This window comes from Sparus aurata, chromosome 22 (genome assembly GCF_900880675.1).
Source record: "Sparus aurata chromosome 22, fSpaAur1.1, whole genome shotgun sequence".
Taxonomy (NCBI): domain Eukaryota; kingdom Metazoa; phylum Chordata; class Actinopteri; order Spariformes; family Sparidae; genus Sparus; species Sparus aurata.
In genome coordinates, this window is record NC_044208.1 from 25,283,258 (window position 1) to 25,299,314 (window position 16,057).

The 16,057-nt window shown below is 43.2% G+C and overlaps 1 protein-coding gene across 5 annotated transcripts in view; it reads left to right on the plus strand.

Annotated features, from left to right (window-relative positions):
- Positions 1 to 16,057, plus strand: part of pak5 (p21 protein (Cdc42/Rac)-activated kinase 5) — a 79,918-nt gene that overhangs the window by 33,924 nt on the left and 29,937 nt on the right. For 2 of the 5 annotated variants that reach the window (XM_030404643.1, XM_030404640.1), the window contains exons 2-3: positions 1,673 to 1,896; positions 4,615 to 4,659. In XM_030404643.1, the coding sequence (XP_030260503.1) occupies positions 1,693 to 1,896; positions 4,615 to 4,659 (249 nt within the window). In that variant the 5' untranslated portion in view covers positions 1,673 to 1,692. Of the gene's footprint in view, positions 1 to 1,672; positions 1,897 to 4,614; positions 4,660 to 11,603; positions 12,235 to 16,057 lie in introns of those variants that run through there. The other 3 variants (XM_030404641.1, XM_030404644.1, XM_030404645.1) reach the window with 3 other exon arrangements.

Here is a 16,057-nt window from a genome sequence, read left to right on the forward strand (position 1 = left end):
GAAGCTTTTCAGGCCTGGGAAGGAAGAAAACTAATTGATTGCTATAGAAACTTTATTAAAACCAGGGCCATTATCAGCTCACTCATCTTACTTATTGCTGCACGCTGTGAAATGTGCTGTAGTTTGCTGTTGTATAAAGGTGTTTATACCTTTTATAGATGTTTCTTGCCATGCAGTGCAACACAGTGTGCCATCTGTAAGGCTCAGTATTGGATTAAGCGGCAGGTGAGAGATGGTTGGCAAGATATTAAAAGATCCTGGGGCATATTTAGACAACATCAAGTGTTGCCGCGGACCAAAGCTCTGCAAATAATTCTTTATTTTTCACACGAGATAAACAAGTTGGTGCAGGTGTGCTTGTAAACTCGAGGGGGTAAGGGGAACAAACTTTTTTTTTTTTAAAGCGTATTTATCGGCTCCACAAGCTGCAGTCACCAAAAAACAACTCAGAAGTCTGAACAACGTAGTTTAATCTGAAATATGATTATTATTGTTCTCATTAAGGTGGTGATATTGACGAACGGATGTTGATTTTATTGTCCAGAGCGATGCGGTCTCTGTCAGTAAAGCGTAACAAGGCGTGTGCGTCGACTGAACGACACCTTCAGGGACCCTTGAACACAACCTCAAAATTACATTTCACTGTTTGCTGTTGGCAGCAAAACATGTCATTTTAGGCCTCGTGTTGTTGGAAAAAAGTGCACGTTTGGTAGTGTTGTGGTGCAAACCAGACAAAAAAACGCACTCCTCTGCTTCCACTCATCCGCATAGTGTCACACCTCCTTTATACACTTAGATATGAATGAATGCATTCAAGGTCATTGTGCCAGACAGGCTCAAGAGGAGGAGAGAATGACTGTGGAAGATCGAGGAGCAACATTGCCAAACTACGGAAGCCCTAAACGGCCATGCATTCATACATTTTATTTCCTCCGTTTTCCCGAGATAAAGAGATAATTTTCTCGTGATCTCGGATAACAAAACTTTGTTTTCTCGTGATGACGAGTTAATTTCATTTGTTTTCCCGAGATAATGGGATAATTTTGGTCGAGATCTCGAGATAACGAAACATTGTTTTCCCGAGATAACAATATATTAAGGTGTGTGTGTGTGTGCGTGTGTGTGTGTGTGTGTGTGAATGAATCGGTCAGTTAGTGTAACGACTGTAAATGACCTTTAATGTGGTAATTGTTAATAAGAACATCTTGTTTTCATTTAGTTAACTTATATTCTTTGAAGCCAGGTTATTATTTCATTAATTATATTAGACACTAAATGCGGGGCTTTTATTTTGAAAGCGTCTCGCTGTGAACCGAGAACATCTGTTTTTCCTGTGAATCGTGCGTGTGCATGTTTGAAGTGTGCCTGTATGATTTTTGCTGAACGTGATGAAATGATTTACTGTGAACCTGGCTGATAAAGGGTACAAGCTCTTACGGTGTGTCCGAAGGTGTGTTATCTCAGAAAAGCAAAATTTCATTATCACGAGATCTCGAGAAAATGTTCCCATTATCTCGGGAAAACGGAGGAAATAAAATATATGACGGCATGGCCGTTTAGGGCTCCCGTACCAAACACTCTGAAAGGCATGAACTTGCACTGCCCTTCAAAATAAGAGTATTTAGTCAATGTTCTGAATATTAACCTGCGACTGTCTTTTCTCCGTTGCCAGGTTTGCCAGGGTTTTCCAGCATGTTTGGGAAGAAGAAGAAACGGCTGGAGATCTCAGCTCCGTCTAACTTTGAGCACCGGGTCCACACAGGCTTCGACCCGCGGGAGCAGAAGTTCACCGGGCTGCCGCAGCAATGGCAGAGCCTCCTGGCGGACACTGCGAACCGGCCCAAGCCCATGGTGGACCCCTCCTACATCACCCCCATCCAGCTGGCACCAATGAAGGTAGAGTGTGATTGGACAGACGGCATCAAAACTGGAGACAAATGATTATCATTTTCTTGTCTGATTGACTCGCCTCGCCTGTTTCTCCCCTCCTGTTACACCCCCATCACTGTTCTGAAGCTACTCCACTACTTCTGTTTGTCGTCGCTCTGTACGGCTCTGTAGATATCTTCCTCTTCAGTGTCCCTGTACTGTATGTCCCCACTTCATCCTCCACTTGTTACACAAGTTGTTGTTTTTTTTTCTTCTGAGGCAAAACAGTTAACTCTCCAGTGCCATCTGGCCACTTCACACTATTCAAATTGCCCTGTTGTATGTAATAATAGTTATTATATTGCTTTAAACCTGCATTAAGCAATTTTGTGATATCAGACAAACTCTGAATGACTCCCCCGTAGTGCCAAATCCACTGAGAACTTGTAAAGGAAATCAAATAATCAACTGAACAAATGAAATGTTGAGCTCAGAAGCAAATAAAATGAACCGCTGCTCAGTAGCTTTTTGTATTTTATACTGTTACTCTGACTCTCCTCTACTTTGTGCTACTGTTTCACTGCATTTCATCATGTCAAATTTCAGTGGTTTTTTACAAGAAAGGTAAAACAAGAAGCAACACCCGCCACCTCTCAGCAGGAGGCGTGTTTCCTGCTCGTGGCTCGTTTCACTCCCTCTCCGCACGACGACGATGTCCTGAAAGCAGCCGACTCAAAACATCTCGAGAAGTGAAGCGAAATTCAATGTGCCAGTAATTTGAGGCCACATTATCTGAGCTCACACAGTTTATCCACAGGCGACTCTTTTGGTTGTAGCTCCGTTTAGCTCAGCGCTTCGGTTCTGCAGCGTGTAGAAGTCGGGGGCTCTGCTCTGTGGCTTTGCTGTAATTCCCCTGCATCAGCCCACATTACAGGCCGCACTGCATTGTTGGGTCTTAACTCACTCAACGCTGCCAAGTGCAAAGTGGCCGTGAATCAGGGCGAACGAGAGGGTTGAGAGGTAGAAAGCTGAGCGTCAAAGACAGAGATAGAGAGAATAAGTACCGCCAATGTGTTGGCTCCTACACAATGACTGAATAAGTTTGGCATCGACTCCCAAAACAACAGATATGACGTTATATTATGTACATGATCGTTCATGGTGAAGAATCCTACGTTACAAGGTTAACATTGCAAAAGAGTTGCATTAGTTCAAATAAGATGACTTTTGTTTTCACTCAGGACGTTAATAGCTGTCTCCTGGCTGAAAGTCCTGTTTATTATCAATCCATCCACCCCAACCTCCGCCACACGTAGACGTTCTTGCTCCTTATACTGTCACTTGACATCCTCCTTTGCTCCTGTAATGTATAACTACGGATGCTAGAGGTCGCTGCCAAGGTAAACATCGGCTGTTTTAAAGGTGCAATACGGAAGAATTTAGTGTAAAACATTAAAGAATGAACTAAAGTCAGCAGTTTGGACTGTATATGAAGACATCTCATATTGTCCTGCAGAGATATCTAATGAAGCTAGCGTGCTAACCAGCTAGCTCTGACCCATCCTTTCTCATGATACCACTCCAAGTCCAGATCACTGGCTGCAAGCTAAAGTTAGCAGCAGTTAGCGGTTACTCAGATGATATGTCGCCCCATGTTTGTTTGGAGTGTGATCTCAAGAGATGTTCTTACATATTGCACCTTTAAAGCAGCTTCTAAATCCTGTCTTTAAACTATAGCAGAGAAAGAAAAGTCCTACAAATACGATACAAAATAAAGGCGATGATAACTGCCTGAGATCAAACCAGAGGTCAGGTGAAATCAGACTGAGACGCTCGTGTTCTGCCCCCTGCTGGTCAGAGATTTGCTTAATGCAGCTTTAAAAGACAATAACTTATTCAACTTCTCCATTCAATATGTCACAATCTCAGAAACCCTGATGCAGACTTGACGTGTCTTCCCTCATCCGGCTGTGTGATTTCTCCCTCTCTTTACCTCCCCAGTGATTGTGACTGTGTGTGTGTCTCCTCTTGTCTTCCGAAACCTTCCGAGTGTCTCCTCTGATGTGTTGTTGTTCATTGGTTCTTCTTGACATATCGCAATCGACACATTTGAACAACTGAAAAAAAGAAAAAAGAAAGAAAGAAAGGGGCTGTAGCTTTATCATGCACACATCACAACTGTTTGAGAAAATGCTCCTTAACACTGTCTGTGCACCTTTCTCTGGGTTGTAGCAGAACACACAGGCCCTCCTCTTGCTTACCGGAGTGATCGGAGGTTTTATTCTGCCTCTTGGGTCTTCGCAGGAGCACTTTTTTGTTTTCTCTCTTCCATTGTACTTGTCTGTGGTCCCATCATACTGCACGTGTGACCCAGTTTGCCCTTCAGCTTTGAGATCTTGGACACATTTCCTGTGTGTGTTACAACACCTGCTTACACCTCATTTTCTGTCCACCTTGATAAATACTTTAAAGAGGCTCGCCCCAATAAGTGTTTCAGTTTAATTTCCAATTTCTCGATGTTGAAAGTCGACACAAAGCACTGCAGCAGTTGCTCCCATTTGAATACATCTAAACTCCACTGCATTAATCATTAAGTCTCTGAGGAACCAATTACAGGTCCCGCTGACAGGAAAATACATAATCAGACATCCGCAAAAAGTCCTGTAACGGAGAACAGCAATATGCCACAGGAGATATCTCTGAAGAGGGGGAAACAAGACAATAATTCTCTTGCTCTCTTCACAGATATCTCCCAAGAAAGTCCGGTCATCCGAAACGCCGTTGCCCAAAGTATGACTTCCTTTTCCCTTCTGTTTTTAACCCCTCCCCCCCCTTTTTCTTTTCTTTTTATTTCTTATCTTTTCTTTCTTTTTTTTTTTTTTTTTTTTTGTTGATCGTCTCTCACACAGTCCCAACTTTTGTTTCCACATCTCTCCTCCGCTGCCTGCTGCCATGCATTCAGGTGGAGGTGGCGTGTCAGCAGGAACAGGGAGAAAAAACACTCGAGAATGACTCCACACACATGACATAACCGCATCGCTCTGCCAAGTCTTTTCTTAGGCCTCATCATCTCCACTCTCTTCCCTTTTTGCTTCATTCGCATGAGCCCCACCCACAAAGTGACCAGATTAGCTGTAGCGGCATGTTCCCCTTGTCTCTGAGACGCCATTGATGATGATGATGATGATGATGATGATGATGATGGTGATGATGATGCTGAGATGTGAAGTGCATGTTGCCGTGACAGCTGGTTCTGCTCTGCTGTAGGCCTCAGCTCTGTGGAGGTGATAAAGGGTTTGCATGTGTTTAGTAGAACCCTTTGTACGATCCGATCCGGCAAAGTCGGATCGAGGCAAGACTCCTCTCCTCTCCTCTCCTCTCCTCTCCTCTCCTCTCCTCTCCTCTCCTCTCCTCTCCTCTCCTCTCCTTTCTTCTCCTCTCCTCTCCTCTCCTCTCCTCTCCTCTCCTTTCTTCTCCTGTCCTCTCCTCTCCTCTCCTCTCTTCTCCTCTCCTCTCCTCTCCTCTCCTCTCCTCTCCTCTCCTCTCCTCTCCTCTCCTTTCTTCTCCTCTCCTCTCCTCTCTTCTCCTCTCCTCTCCTCTCCTCTCCTCTCCTCTCCTCTCCTCTCCTCTCCTCTCCTCTCCTCTCCTTTTTTTCAAGTTCATCTTGAAGTCTGTGCTCAGTTTTCTCCAGCTGTTTTGAGCACTTAAGTTATAAGATGCTTGCCAACAGTTTTTAATTAACAGGCTTAAACAAGATGTGACCATATCTGTCACATCGTTTTAAAGCTCAGTATTAAAAATAACTGATAATCGAGGAGGTGGAATATAAAACTATGTCACGCTCTTCGGGAGCCAAACTCGTCTCTCCGGACAGCTGCCGACGACGCCAAATTTTAGATGATGGTCCGTAATGGAAAAAGGATATTTCAAAAGGAAAATCACTGTGAGGAAATTCAGTCAAAGGAAACCAAAGTCATCCTGTGTAAGAACTAAACACAAGCAGGATCAACAGCCTGCTGGTGTTTCAGACTGTAACTACCACTGGAGTGGGCGGTGGAAATCACAGAGGGATGACCTCCAGACTTAAATCACTCATCAGCACATTTAAATTTAAAATCACCCTGCCAGATCCTATCAGGATGCAGTTTGCAGCTCTACTTTAAGCCTTTTAGACAAATACAAGTAAAAAAAAGAAAAAGCTGATCACGGATCAGTATGGAAAGTAGTTTGATGTTACTTAGAAGGAGTCGGGGTCACTTCACTCCCACATCAAATCTGAAGGATTATGCGTGTGCTCGCTCGGAGTGCAAAGAACACAAACTAACAAATCAGTGTGAGTGTGAAGTGTTTGAAGAAGTATTATGATACTCGACTGAAGTAAAAGTACTAATATCACACTGTGACAATACTCCCCTACAAGTAAAAATCCTGCATTTAAATCCTTAAGTACAAATTTGTAAGTATAATCAGCGAAATGTACAGAAACGCGTTCTGCTAGCTGTTGAATTCAAAGAAAACAAATAGGGGGCAGCATTTCACCACAGTTACTGCTAACTGCTGCTAACTGTAGCTGCCGTTAGCTAGTTAGCTTAATTAGTTGTGCAGTTAGTGGGCCAGATAGGGAGTTCAGAGCATTAGGGAAGTGTAGCTGTTCACACTGCTAACAGAGGAGCTTACGTTCTGGGCGGGCCGGGGCTAGCTCGTTAGCATGCTAACTAAAGTATGCAATGCGACACATCGGCTGCAATAATGATAAAAAACTGTTATTCCTTCACATTCTGTTAAAAAATTGCGTTAATTTTTAATGTCTTCAACTAAGATTCTTACACTTTGTACCTTGAATGTATATATTGGGTTTTACCGCTGCAGATGTTCAATGTTGGGCTAATTTTCACAACAAAAACTACAGCAATGCATCATATTCTATAAGATAATACTTTCCAGCTTTGTTTTCATGTGGGCGTATGAATCTCTAAAAAAAGAAGTTCAGGGTGTCAGAAAATCAACCCATTTTCAGCGTTGTCACAGTGTTTTCTCCCACTAATCCAGGAAAGATTTTAAATAGTTTGTTTAGATTACGAAGGAGGAGAATTTACTCAACCACTGAATGAATTCTTGATATTTGAGTTTATCACAAACGTTCAAAATCTAAAAATATGGAGACCGAAGTGAGGGTTTAATTTTTGCATTAGTATTTATTAATGACCTTGAGTAAATGTCACAGTCCATCATTCTGAGCCCGCTACTTTGAGGAAGCAAATGAAGGAAGCCATTTTGTTTGCTCTAATTTAGTGACACTGATGACACAATTACATGTATCATTTTAGTAATTAATCGCATTGTCGTCCTTACTGATGGTCATTTGTCACTATGAGTGTGTGTGTTTGTCTCTATGCTTGCATTTGTGTGTATGCTCGTGTGTGTGTGTGTGTGTGTGTGTGTGTGTGTGACCCTGACTCCAAAGGTGGGTGGGGTTATTTATAGTGTCTCACCCACGGACTGATATACTTCTCCCCTGGTCGCCCTGACACATGATTGACGCAAGCCTTCCTCAGCTTGGCAGACTCCCCCAGCTCTGTCGAGTGTGTGTGTGTGTGTGTGTGTGTGTGTGTACATGCATGCAGGAGGGCATGGATAAAGCGGTCTCCAGTAGACCTCTAGTGATGTCCTTTACCGAACAGTTCAGAGGGACAGAGTACAGTAAAAGGTCAACATGCTGTGTGTGGGTGTTCGCCTGTCAGTGTGCTCGTATATATTCTATATATTGCTGTGTGTGTGTGTGTGTGTGTGTGTGTGTGTGTGTGTGTGTGTGTGTGTGTGCAGGTAGAGCAGTTGGAGAGGTTGGCGCGGCCGTCATGCAGAAATAACCACTACCTCTGCCCTCCGGCTCACGCGCTCATCGTTTATTCACGAGTCTTGTTGCCTTGTTGTCAGACCGCTCATCTCAGCTGAGCATTAGTATTGCTTAAAGCCTCCACCCCCCTTCTCCTCCTCCTCCTCCTCCTCCTCCTCCTCCTCCTCCTCCTCCTACACCAGAGCTCAGCACACATGCTAATCCACAAGTATAGGCTAACACCATGCCCTAACAGCATTTCCATGTTTTAAACATTGTGCTCTCAAATCTTCTGCAGTCTGACAATCCGAAGTGTGTGTGTGTGAGTGTGTGTGTGTGTGTGTGTGTGTGTGTGTGTGTGTGTGTGTGTGTGTGTGTGTGGTGCATGAGAAAGTGCGCTATAACAAACCTCTATTGCAGAACGTCTTCAGTTTTATGTTGTGTTTCTGGTTTTGGTGTTGACATGCAGCAGATTGGTTCAGATGTGGGTGTGTGTGTGTGTGTGTGTGTGTGTTGGGGGGGGGTGCTGGCGTTACATGTGTGTTAATGTGTTGCATTCGTTAGCACTAGCAGGGGGCTGCGCCGCGGCTATTATTAATGGCGGTCTCATGTTGCACCTTGACTTTAACACCCTCAAATTGCCGACTCCTATACGGCTCAGGAGGTAATTTACCATGATGGTGTTTGAGTGTGTGTGTAGCTTGGCGTGTGTGCACGTACAGTGTGTGTTGGCATGCATGTATGTGCATGTGAGTGCTCGGGCCTGCTAATGCTATCTCCTACTTCCTGTTTACTCATGTTTCCTTAACTGTGGGCCAATATTAGATGTCTGGGTTCTTGTAAATGGGAGACGGTGGAGGAAAGATGACACATGAAGATTCTTCAGTCAGTAGTTGTGTTTCTACTGTGTTTCTTGCCTCATTTGGTCTGTAAGATAAGATCAACAAGACCGCAATTAATCAGCAGTATTTAGAAAATGAGCCATAAAAAACTGGAGTGAATTAACACAACAGGTTCTCTAAAAACAGCTGTAAAGTTTATATCCTTTGCACAAGGTCAGGACGATGACAGCCAGGTTAAATGCCTGAAAGAAGGTCTGTGGTGACGCAAAAAGTACATCATTAAATATCCCACAATTTATTCATCAAGCACTTACGTGTCTTACAGATGGCAGTCGCTCACAAGTGGCTAAATGAGACTACAGATGTTGTCACACCGAACATGGAGACTCATCTACTCACTCCTCCATCTTTACAGGCCGACTCTAAATGCAAATTATTCTAATTCTAGCTTCACATCTTGTATATTGATCATTTATAAAAAAAAAAAAACGTGACTAATAATTGTGTAGTAAGACGTCAAGATTGCAGTGTAGTCTGTTTATAGACTAACATGAGTTTTTTACCACTAGCAATTTAATTTAACACTTAAATTATTTTCGGTCCTACAGGCTTTTTGTTGAGGAAACCAGGGCGATGCCAATTTCAAGGTTAGCCTTTCAAAAATATGTCATCCCTGCACCACTCCAGACTTTGCGAACACAGATAGGAAGACCGTGATATATGTACCAAGTATGATATGGTACATTTTAGGTTTACATGCTTTGATGCTTGAAAAAACACATTAGTTACTGTCCTGTATTCTGATTGGTCGCTCTCACACGCCTGAGCCGGCACTGCTAGCAACAGAGCAGCTGTGCTACATGAATTATTAGGTGCCAAACTCGCTGCTTGGCATAAACTATGCAAATTTGTGACATGGTGACGTAGTGTGATGTCACAAAGTCACGGATTTAAAAGCGAGACTACTGACGAGGCGTTTCAGGAGCAGTGTTTTCTGTGAGTAGCTTCTGTTTGACCTGTTTCACTTTCAGGATCTTTTACCTGCACAAGAATAGATTTTAAATGAAAAAAAAATGCACAATAGGTCTCCTTTAAAGTCATATTCTCCAGCCCCAGTAAACAGCAGCCGAAAACCCTGAGCCCATGCTGCACGAGGAATGTTCATTTCCACTTTAACCTCAATACATGTTTCATTTGAAAGCAATATAAATTCTCTGTCTCTATCCCGGGGTTGTCAAACCGCCCTCGAGGCCCGGACATCAGCATCAGTAAGCCAGTTAGAGAAAAAGGAAAATAGCTTGGAGGGTTTTACAGAAGACCGACCCGTAATGATTCCTGAGACCAACTTAAAGCTGATTCCTCCTAATTCTGCACTCGCTGCAGAGGAGAGATTCTCACGTTCGCAGATAATACGTGAACCAGGAGGGATCAGAGGAATAATATATGCGCATCATGTTTTAAGGTGGATATTTCTCTTTAATACCTTCTCTCTTCTTCAAGTAACATGCTCCTCTCCTGGATGAAGATCAAAAAAATCCCCACCTTGCATCTCCTGATATCTGAGTTATTATTCCCTCTGTCTTTGAAAGCAAACACGGCAAAGCAACGACGGCTTGTTCTCTCAAAGTGAAGCAGACGTCAGACATCAGCTTTCTCTTCCGTCTCGATTTATCCGTAATATAACGCTGACAGTGTGGCTTCGCGATGATATCAATTTCAGTCTCGCTCCATGTGGGTGTGAAGTTAATGTGATAGTAGTTTAATGGCCACAGGTTTTCCACAAATGACTCTTGATAAGGAGACATTTTTAAAGCTGCCTGTCTGCATTTAGATTCCACATTCAAAGTGTCTCTGGCAGCTCTCTGATTGGTAGTGAAGGGCAGGGGAGATGGCATTCAGGATGATGTCGGTATTTAGGGATAAATTGGTGTTTTAGCGCGGATGTTGTTTAGTGTTCCTTGCTGCAGGAGCTGCTGGGAAGGGGAACCATGTGGCGAGCGAGAGTACGACGTGCGCGGTGTGAACATCGCTGGTTTTTCGCATCAGAGCTAACATTTACAAAGCTGCTGGAGGCTCATACATATGCATCAGATATGTGCATAATGATATTTCCTGTAATAAAGAGTACACCCTTGGAAAGACACATTTGTATCAATCCCTGATGAGCAGCGCATTCCAGGAGCTATTATGTAACGAAGATGTACTTCTCTTCGGCTGTTTGTGATTTCATGCCTCTTACTAAAAATGACTGCTGACAGCCTCCGGAGAGCCTAAACTTCTTCTCCCTTGCATTCAGCTGTGGGTTACATGTGCTGTAGGTAGTGTAGGTGGAGAGAGCTCGCTGATATTTTAGGTAGCTGAACATCTCTGCGCTGTCAAACCCCATTATAGCCGCGCTGAAAATACCTTATCCTTACATCACATCGGGAGTGGAAATAATGCGACAGAATGTGCCCAGAATTACGCCGTACATTGCCAGTAGATGTTATTTATCAGTGTCGAGGTTGATTTTGTTCATTTTTGGGAACACTTAATAGACAGTTTGCTGCAACTCAGCCATGAAAATCAGATTTTATCGACTTAAAGGGCAAGTCCGCCGATTTTGCACATTCAAGTGTGTTTACAGATCTTCAGGAGTACGACTGCATGTGTGAAAAAGTTGTATTAAGACTTACGTGGCTCCAGAGGAAGCTGCATGTAATCTGTGATGTCACACAGGGTGGTGATAGCTGACCAATCAGAGCAGGCATGGCCTTAAAGTTTAGGAAAGGGGCAGCATATCATTAGAGGAACCCCTAACTGTAGCTGCTGTTAGCTTGTTAGCTTAGTTAGCCTGCGATACAACCAAGAGGCACAAATCAACAGGGAAGTGTTGATGTTTATACGGTTAGCACAGAGCTTAGGACCAGGACAGGCCGCGGCTAGCTGGTTAGCATGCTAATCAGTAGATCTCTCTGCAACACAGTATTTGCGTCATAATGTCAAAATCTGTCTTTCTTCCCATTCTGTTGATAATTGTAGTTAATTCTTGTTTGTTTTCAACTTAAATCTCAGATATTGCACCTTTTAAAGAGACAGCACTCAGACTATAGAGGGTGAATAGAGGTGCTGCAGCTACGGACAGCGTGAAAATAATTTGTTTTTGAACATTAAAGCATGTGAACATTTTCTAGTAGGCACATGAAATAAAGGAAATATGATATGAGACTATTGAATGATGCAAAATCTTTATATCTTGGACCTTCAGACAGGAGCGAGCCCGTCGCAGTGTGTGTGTGTGTGTGTGACAATGAGACAAAGCAGTGGGCAGACACATTGTGAGTAAAAGGCACGTGACCACCAGCATGACACTGAGGGTGATAACTGGTACAGCACTACTGTAAATGTCACTGGGTCAGTAATAGCAGAGCGCAGCCCCCCACCTTCCCCCCACCACCACCACCACCTCTTTTTGGCAGGTGATGCAGGCGGGAACACGATCAGTGGGTCTCTGTAGAGGGTGTCTTGCAGCGGGTGCAGAGGTCCAGACATCCGGCTGCAGAGCGGCTCGTCATGGCCGGGGGACGAGGAGCTGGAGAGCGGGCCGAGGGACCGCGAGACACGGGGAAGCTGCGGCAGCTGAGGCCGGTAAAGACCGAGGAGGCGGTGGTGTTTAAACCCCAGGCGCAGACGATTCATAAACAGTTACAGGTGGGGTGTTTGACTGCTTCTGCGTCTGTTGAGCCAAGGCTGCATGCTGGTATGCTGGCTATGCAGATTCGTCTGTGCAACAGGTCTCAGCTGTCTCTGCCAGCAGTTTCCCAGCACTTAATGAAAACATGTTAGACTAAACAGTGACGGTGCAGGTGAGACAGTTTATCCTGACATTTTGCACTGAGATCACAGATACCTGGTGTTTAGAAAGTCACATACCAGCTCCTATTTTTGTTGCATTTTTAACGCTGAGCTGTTACACACCGTGAGTTATAGCTGTACAGTGTGCAGGTTGTTTTCTCATGTTTCCTGGGAGAGAGAGACGGCAGGTTGGCGCTCAGAGCGGTGCCCGGCAGAGTTATTTTTGTAGCATTGCTGGGTTTGCTGTACGTGTACATATAGGAAAGGGAGCTCGGAGAGATAGTGTTCCTGATTTAACAGGGTCACCCAGTCCTTGCTTCAGGGGGCAAAAATGCGAACCTGTGTGTCTTTATTGAACAGGGAAGCGGGCTATTATGGTTCTGACATGTGCGCGCGGAGAGCTGCTAATTTGAGGAGGCATTTTATTGCTGTTTATTAATGACACTGGATGAGCTCCAAGGCAAGTGGACTGTCCAGACTGAGAATGAATGAGGGTTAGACAAGTGCTTGGATGTGGAGCCGGTCCAGAATCCCTAAATTTGATGCTGTGCCCCGAAAGCCTGTCGGATGTTCTTCTTATTGGATGGAGAGAACATGAAATGAGACAGTTGTCTATTATTTTTTGCAGTACATACAGATACACATGTACATTACGGTGTTTCTCTGCTCCCAATCTGCCAAACTGCGTCTGCGCTCCAGCCTGTCGTGCGCGATGACTGTTGCATTCACTCAGCCTCCTAATGGACAGAAAGGGAAAAGTCGGACGCTCTGATCAATATGCGTTTAATTTCGAGTTTGATTTGAATTGGGCTCCGTGTGTAATACGTTGCGTCCCACATTGATTGAGGATTAAATTGGTCAAAGCAGAAATAGACTTGAAGGAAAACATCTCCTGACTGATGCGAGTCTGCGCGGGCAGGCCCGGCTCGCGCACACAACAGACAGAGCGAGCATCTGTCTTTCTTGGCACCGAGCTGAAGTGGATGGCATTGATTTAGACCCCTCTCATTCCTTCCTCCACTCTGCTCCTCCTCCTCCTTTTGCTTTCCTTACTTTGTCTCCTCTCGCGGCTGCCATTCACAGTCGCACTCTGCAAATCACCTCTCGCGGAGGCTTCGGAGCCACAGTCGGCGGGGGAATTTTGGCTTTCAGCGGCGTGCGGCGCGCTCTGCCAGGGCAGCTCAAAATGTCCTGGCGAACAACCATCCTTCAGTGTCTGAATGTGGGCTTTTTGGAAGGACATTTAGGCTGTGAATTTTAAATAGGGACGGATTGTTGCAGGAAAAACTGATTCGGGATGACTGGTGTGTCATGCTTGAAAAGATGCAAGTTGGTAATGTGTTGTGAGATGCTTTCCAGCGTCCCAGTGAGAAACTGCAGGGTGACTTTTCTCAATCCTGATCTTCTAGAACACATAAATGCTTGGTGCCCGGTTGACTGAGTATGAATGTGCATCTTTTTACTCCCCTCATAACTCCAATGTGGATATTTGCATCCCAGTGAAACGGATCTCAGCCCTTGTGGAGAAGTTAGTGTCTCTGACAGTGAATGCCTGGACCTGCAGTATCCTCCTGTGGCCACACAGAAAACTACAACTCCCAGCTCAGTGTTTTCCAAATCATTCACCTCCATTGTTCATCGTGGAAGAATGATGAATGAAAATCACTGTTGTGAGCAGATAAGAGTCACATTTGTACTATAATAGATTCCTACGGAAGCATATTGCATTCACTTGAATTATTATTTTTTTGGTTAGTTTTTCGGAGTAATTATTTCAGTTTTTCGGAGTAATTTTTTTTCTTCTGTTTTTCAGAGTAATTTATTTTTCTGCTTTTCTGAATAATTATTTTTCTGAGTTTAGAGAGCATTTGAAACGATAGCCATATTCATTCCTTTATTGAGAGCTCGATGGAAACAATCATGACCGGCTTGTTTAGTTTAATCAAGATTTACTTTGAGCTGGGATCAAGACACTGGGAGAAAGTCCTGCCTTAAGTCATATCGATGGTATTACCATTAGTTTGTCGACTCTACGCAGGCACCTGAGGACTTTGCGGTTGTGCAGAAGGAAGTCACTATAGGCCCATGGGCGTCACTTGCAGGATAGAGGTTCTCGCGGGAGTTCGAAGTATCGCGATGATTCAGAAAAAAAATTACACCGAAAAACAGGGGGGAAAAAATTACCATGAAAAACAGAAAAAAAATACTCAGAAAAACATTAGTCAGAAAAAACGAAAAAAATATTCCAAAAAACAAACCAAAAAATAAATTACTCAATTTCAAGTGAATGCAATACGCTTCCATAGATTCCATATATGTTCTATATATTCATGAATGCGCCAGGATAATGATGTCCTCACATAAAAAATTATTTCAGCTGATTTTCTCATATTTTCAAATGAGTCACAGGTTATAAAAGTATTCATAATGACTTGTTTTTTTATCTTTACTAATTTTTTAATGAGACTGTGGAACATAAACATCACACCAGGATTGAATACTTTATTGTTTTTTAGATACTGTTTACTGTAAAATGCCCGAAGACAATCCAAGCTGTAGAAACAGAACTATCACAGGAAGTCATGTGTAAGTAGCGGCTCAGTGCTTCCTTTGCGCTGCTTTAGCTACTTATTATAAATAAATATAAATATGATAAATAAAAACTACCTCATGTTCACATAATTATGTTTTCTTCTTCATTTTCTTTAGATGTTGTTTCCTCCTGAACAACAAGCAGTGCCCTGGTATTTCTGTTGTGTTTCTTAGCAAGCCTCTCTTAGCTAACGCCTAATTATTGATTTTAATGCTGCAGGACCGTCACTGTTTTCATTATTATTTTTTCACATGCAGTATCGAGCTGTGATCCTGATCAGTGACAGATGTTGCACTTGGTTCCTATGGATGCTTGAAAATGTGTAAATTAGAGGAGCAAAATCAAAATGTTGTCAAAATTCCTATGTTCCAAGAATAGAAACTAAAGCAGCTATGAGTTTGTCTTTTTACTTGACATTAGTAAACAGTCTTGTCATTGTTTCACTTACAAGCTGCTTCAAATTAACTTGTGTTGTTGAGCTAATGCGAATAAAATAAAGGAGTTAATTTGCTCTTCAAATCGTAGATAATCATCTTCTTCCCTATCACTAAACTTTAATATATAGTTTTGCTATTTTGTGTGAGAGAAGGTAAAAGCCTTTCTCTCTTTTTAAAGGTCCAGTGTGTAGGATTTAGTGGCACTTAGTGGTTTGCTTGTAATCTAAATCAACTGAATACCCTTCCCATCATCCCACCTTAAAGTGGCCTGGATAAAAGAGAAGTTCCCTCTTTGGAGCCGGTGTTTGGTTTGTCCACTCTTGGCTACCGTAAAACATGGCCATGCAACATGGCGGACTCCTTGGAAGAGGAAGTGCATAAAAATGATAAACTGAAACACAGCAATTCTTACTTTCATGTGATTGTATACTATTGAAAACATTACGTTAATAATAAAAGCATTAATTAGGAATCTGACATTACATTTCTGCAAATAGATCCCCATAAATCCTGCACACCGGACCTTTAATTGTTGTCCATAAGCTTCTAAAGCTAGTTTTCATTATAAAACTCTCTGTGCTTGATCCGTGCCTCACACTATGCTGCAGTGGGTCCTTGAATCTGAGAGAACCGGGCCGGCGAAGTCCTT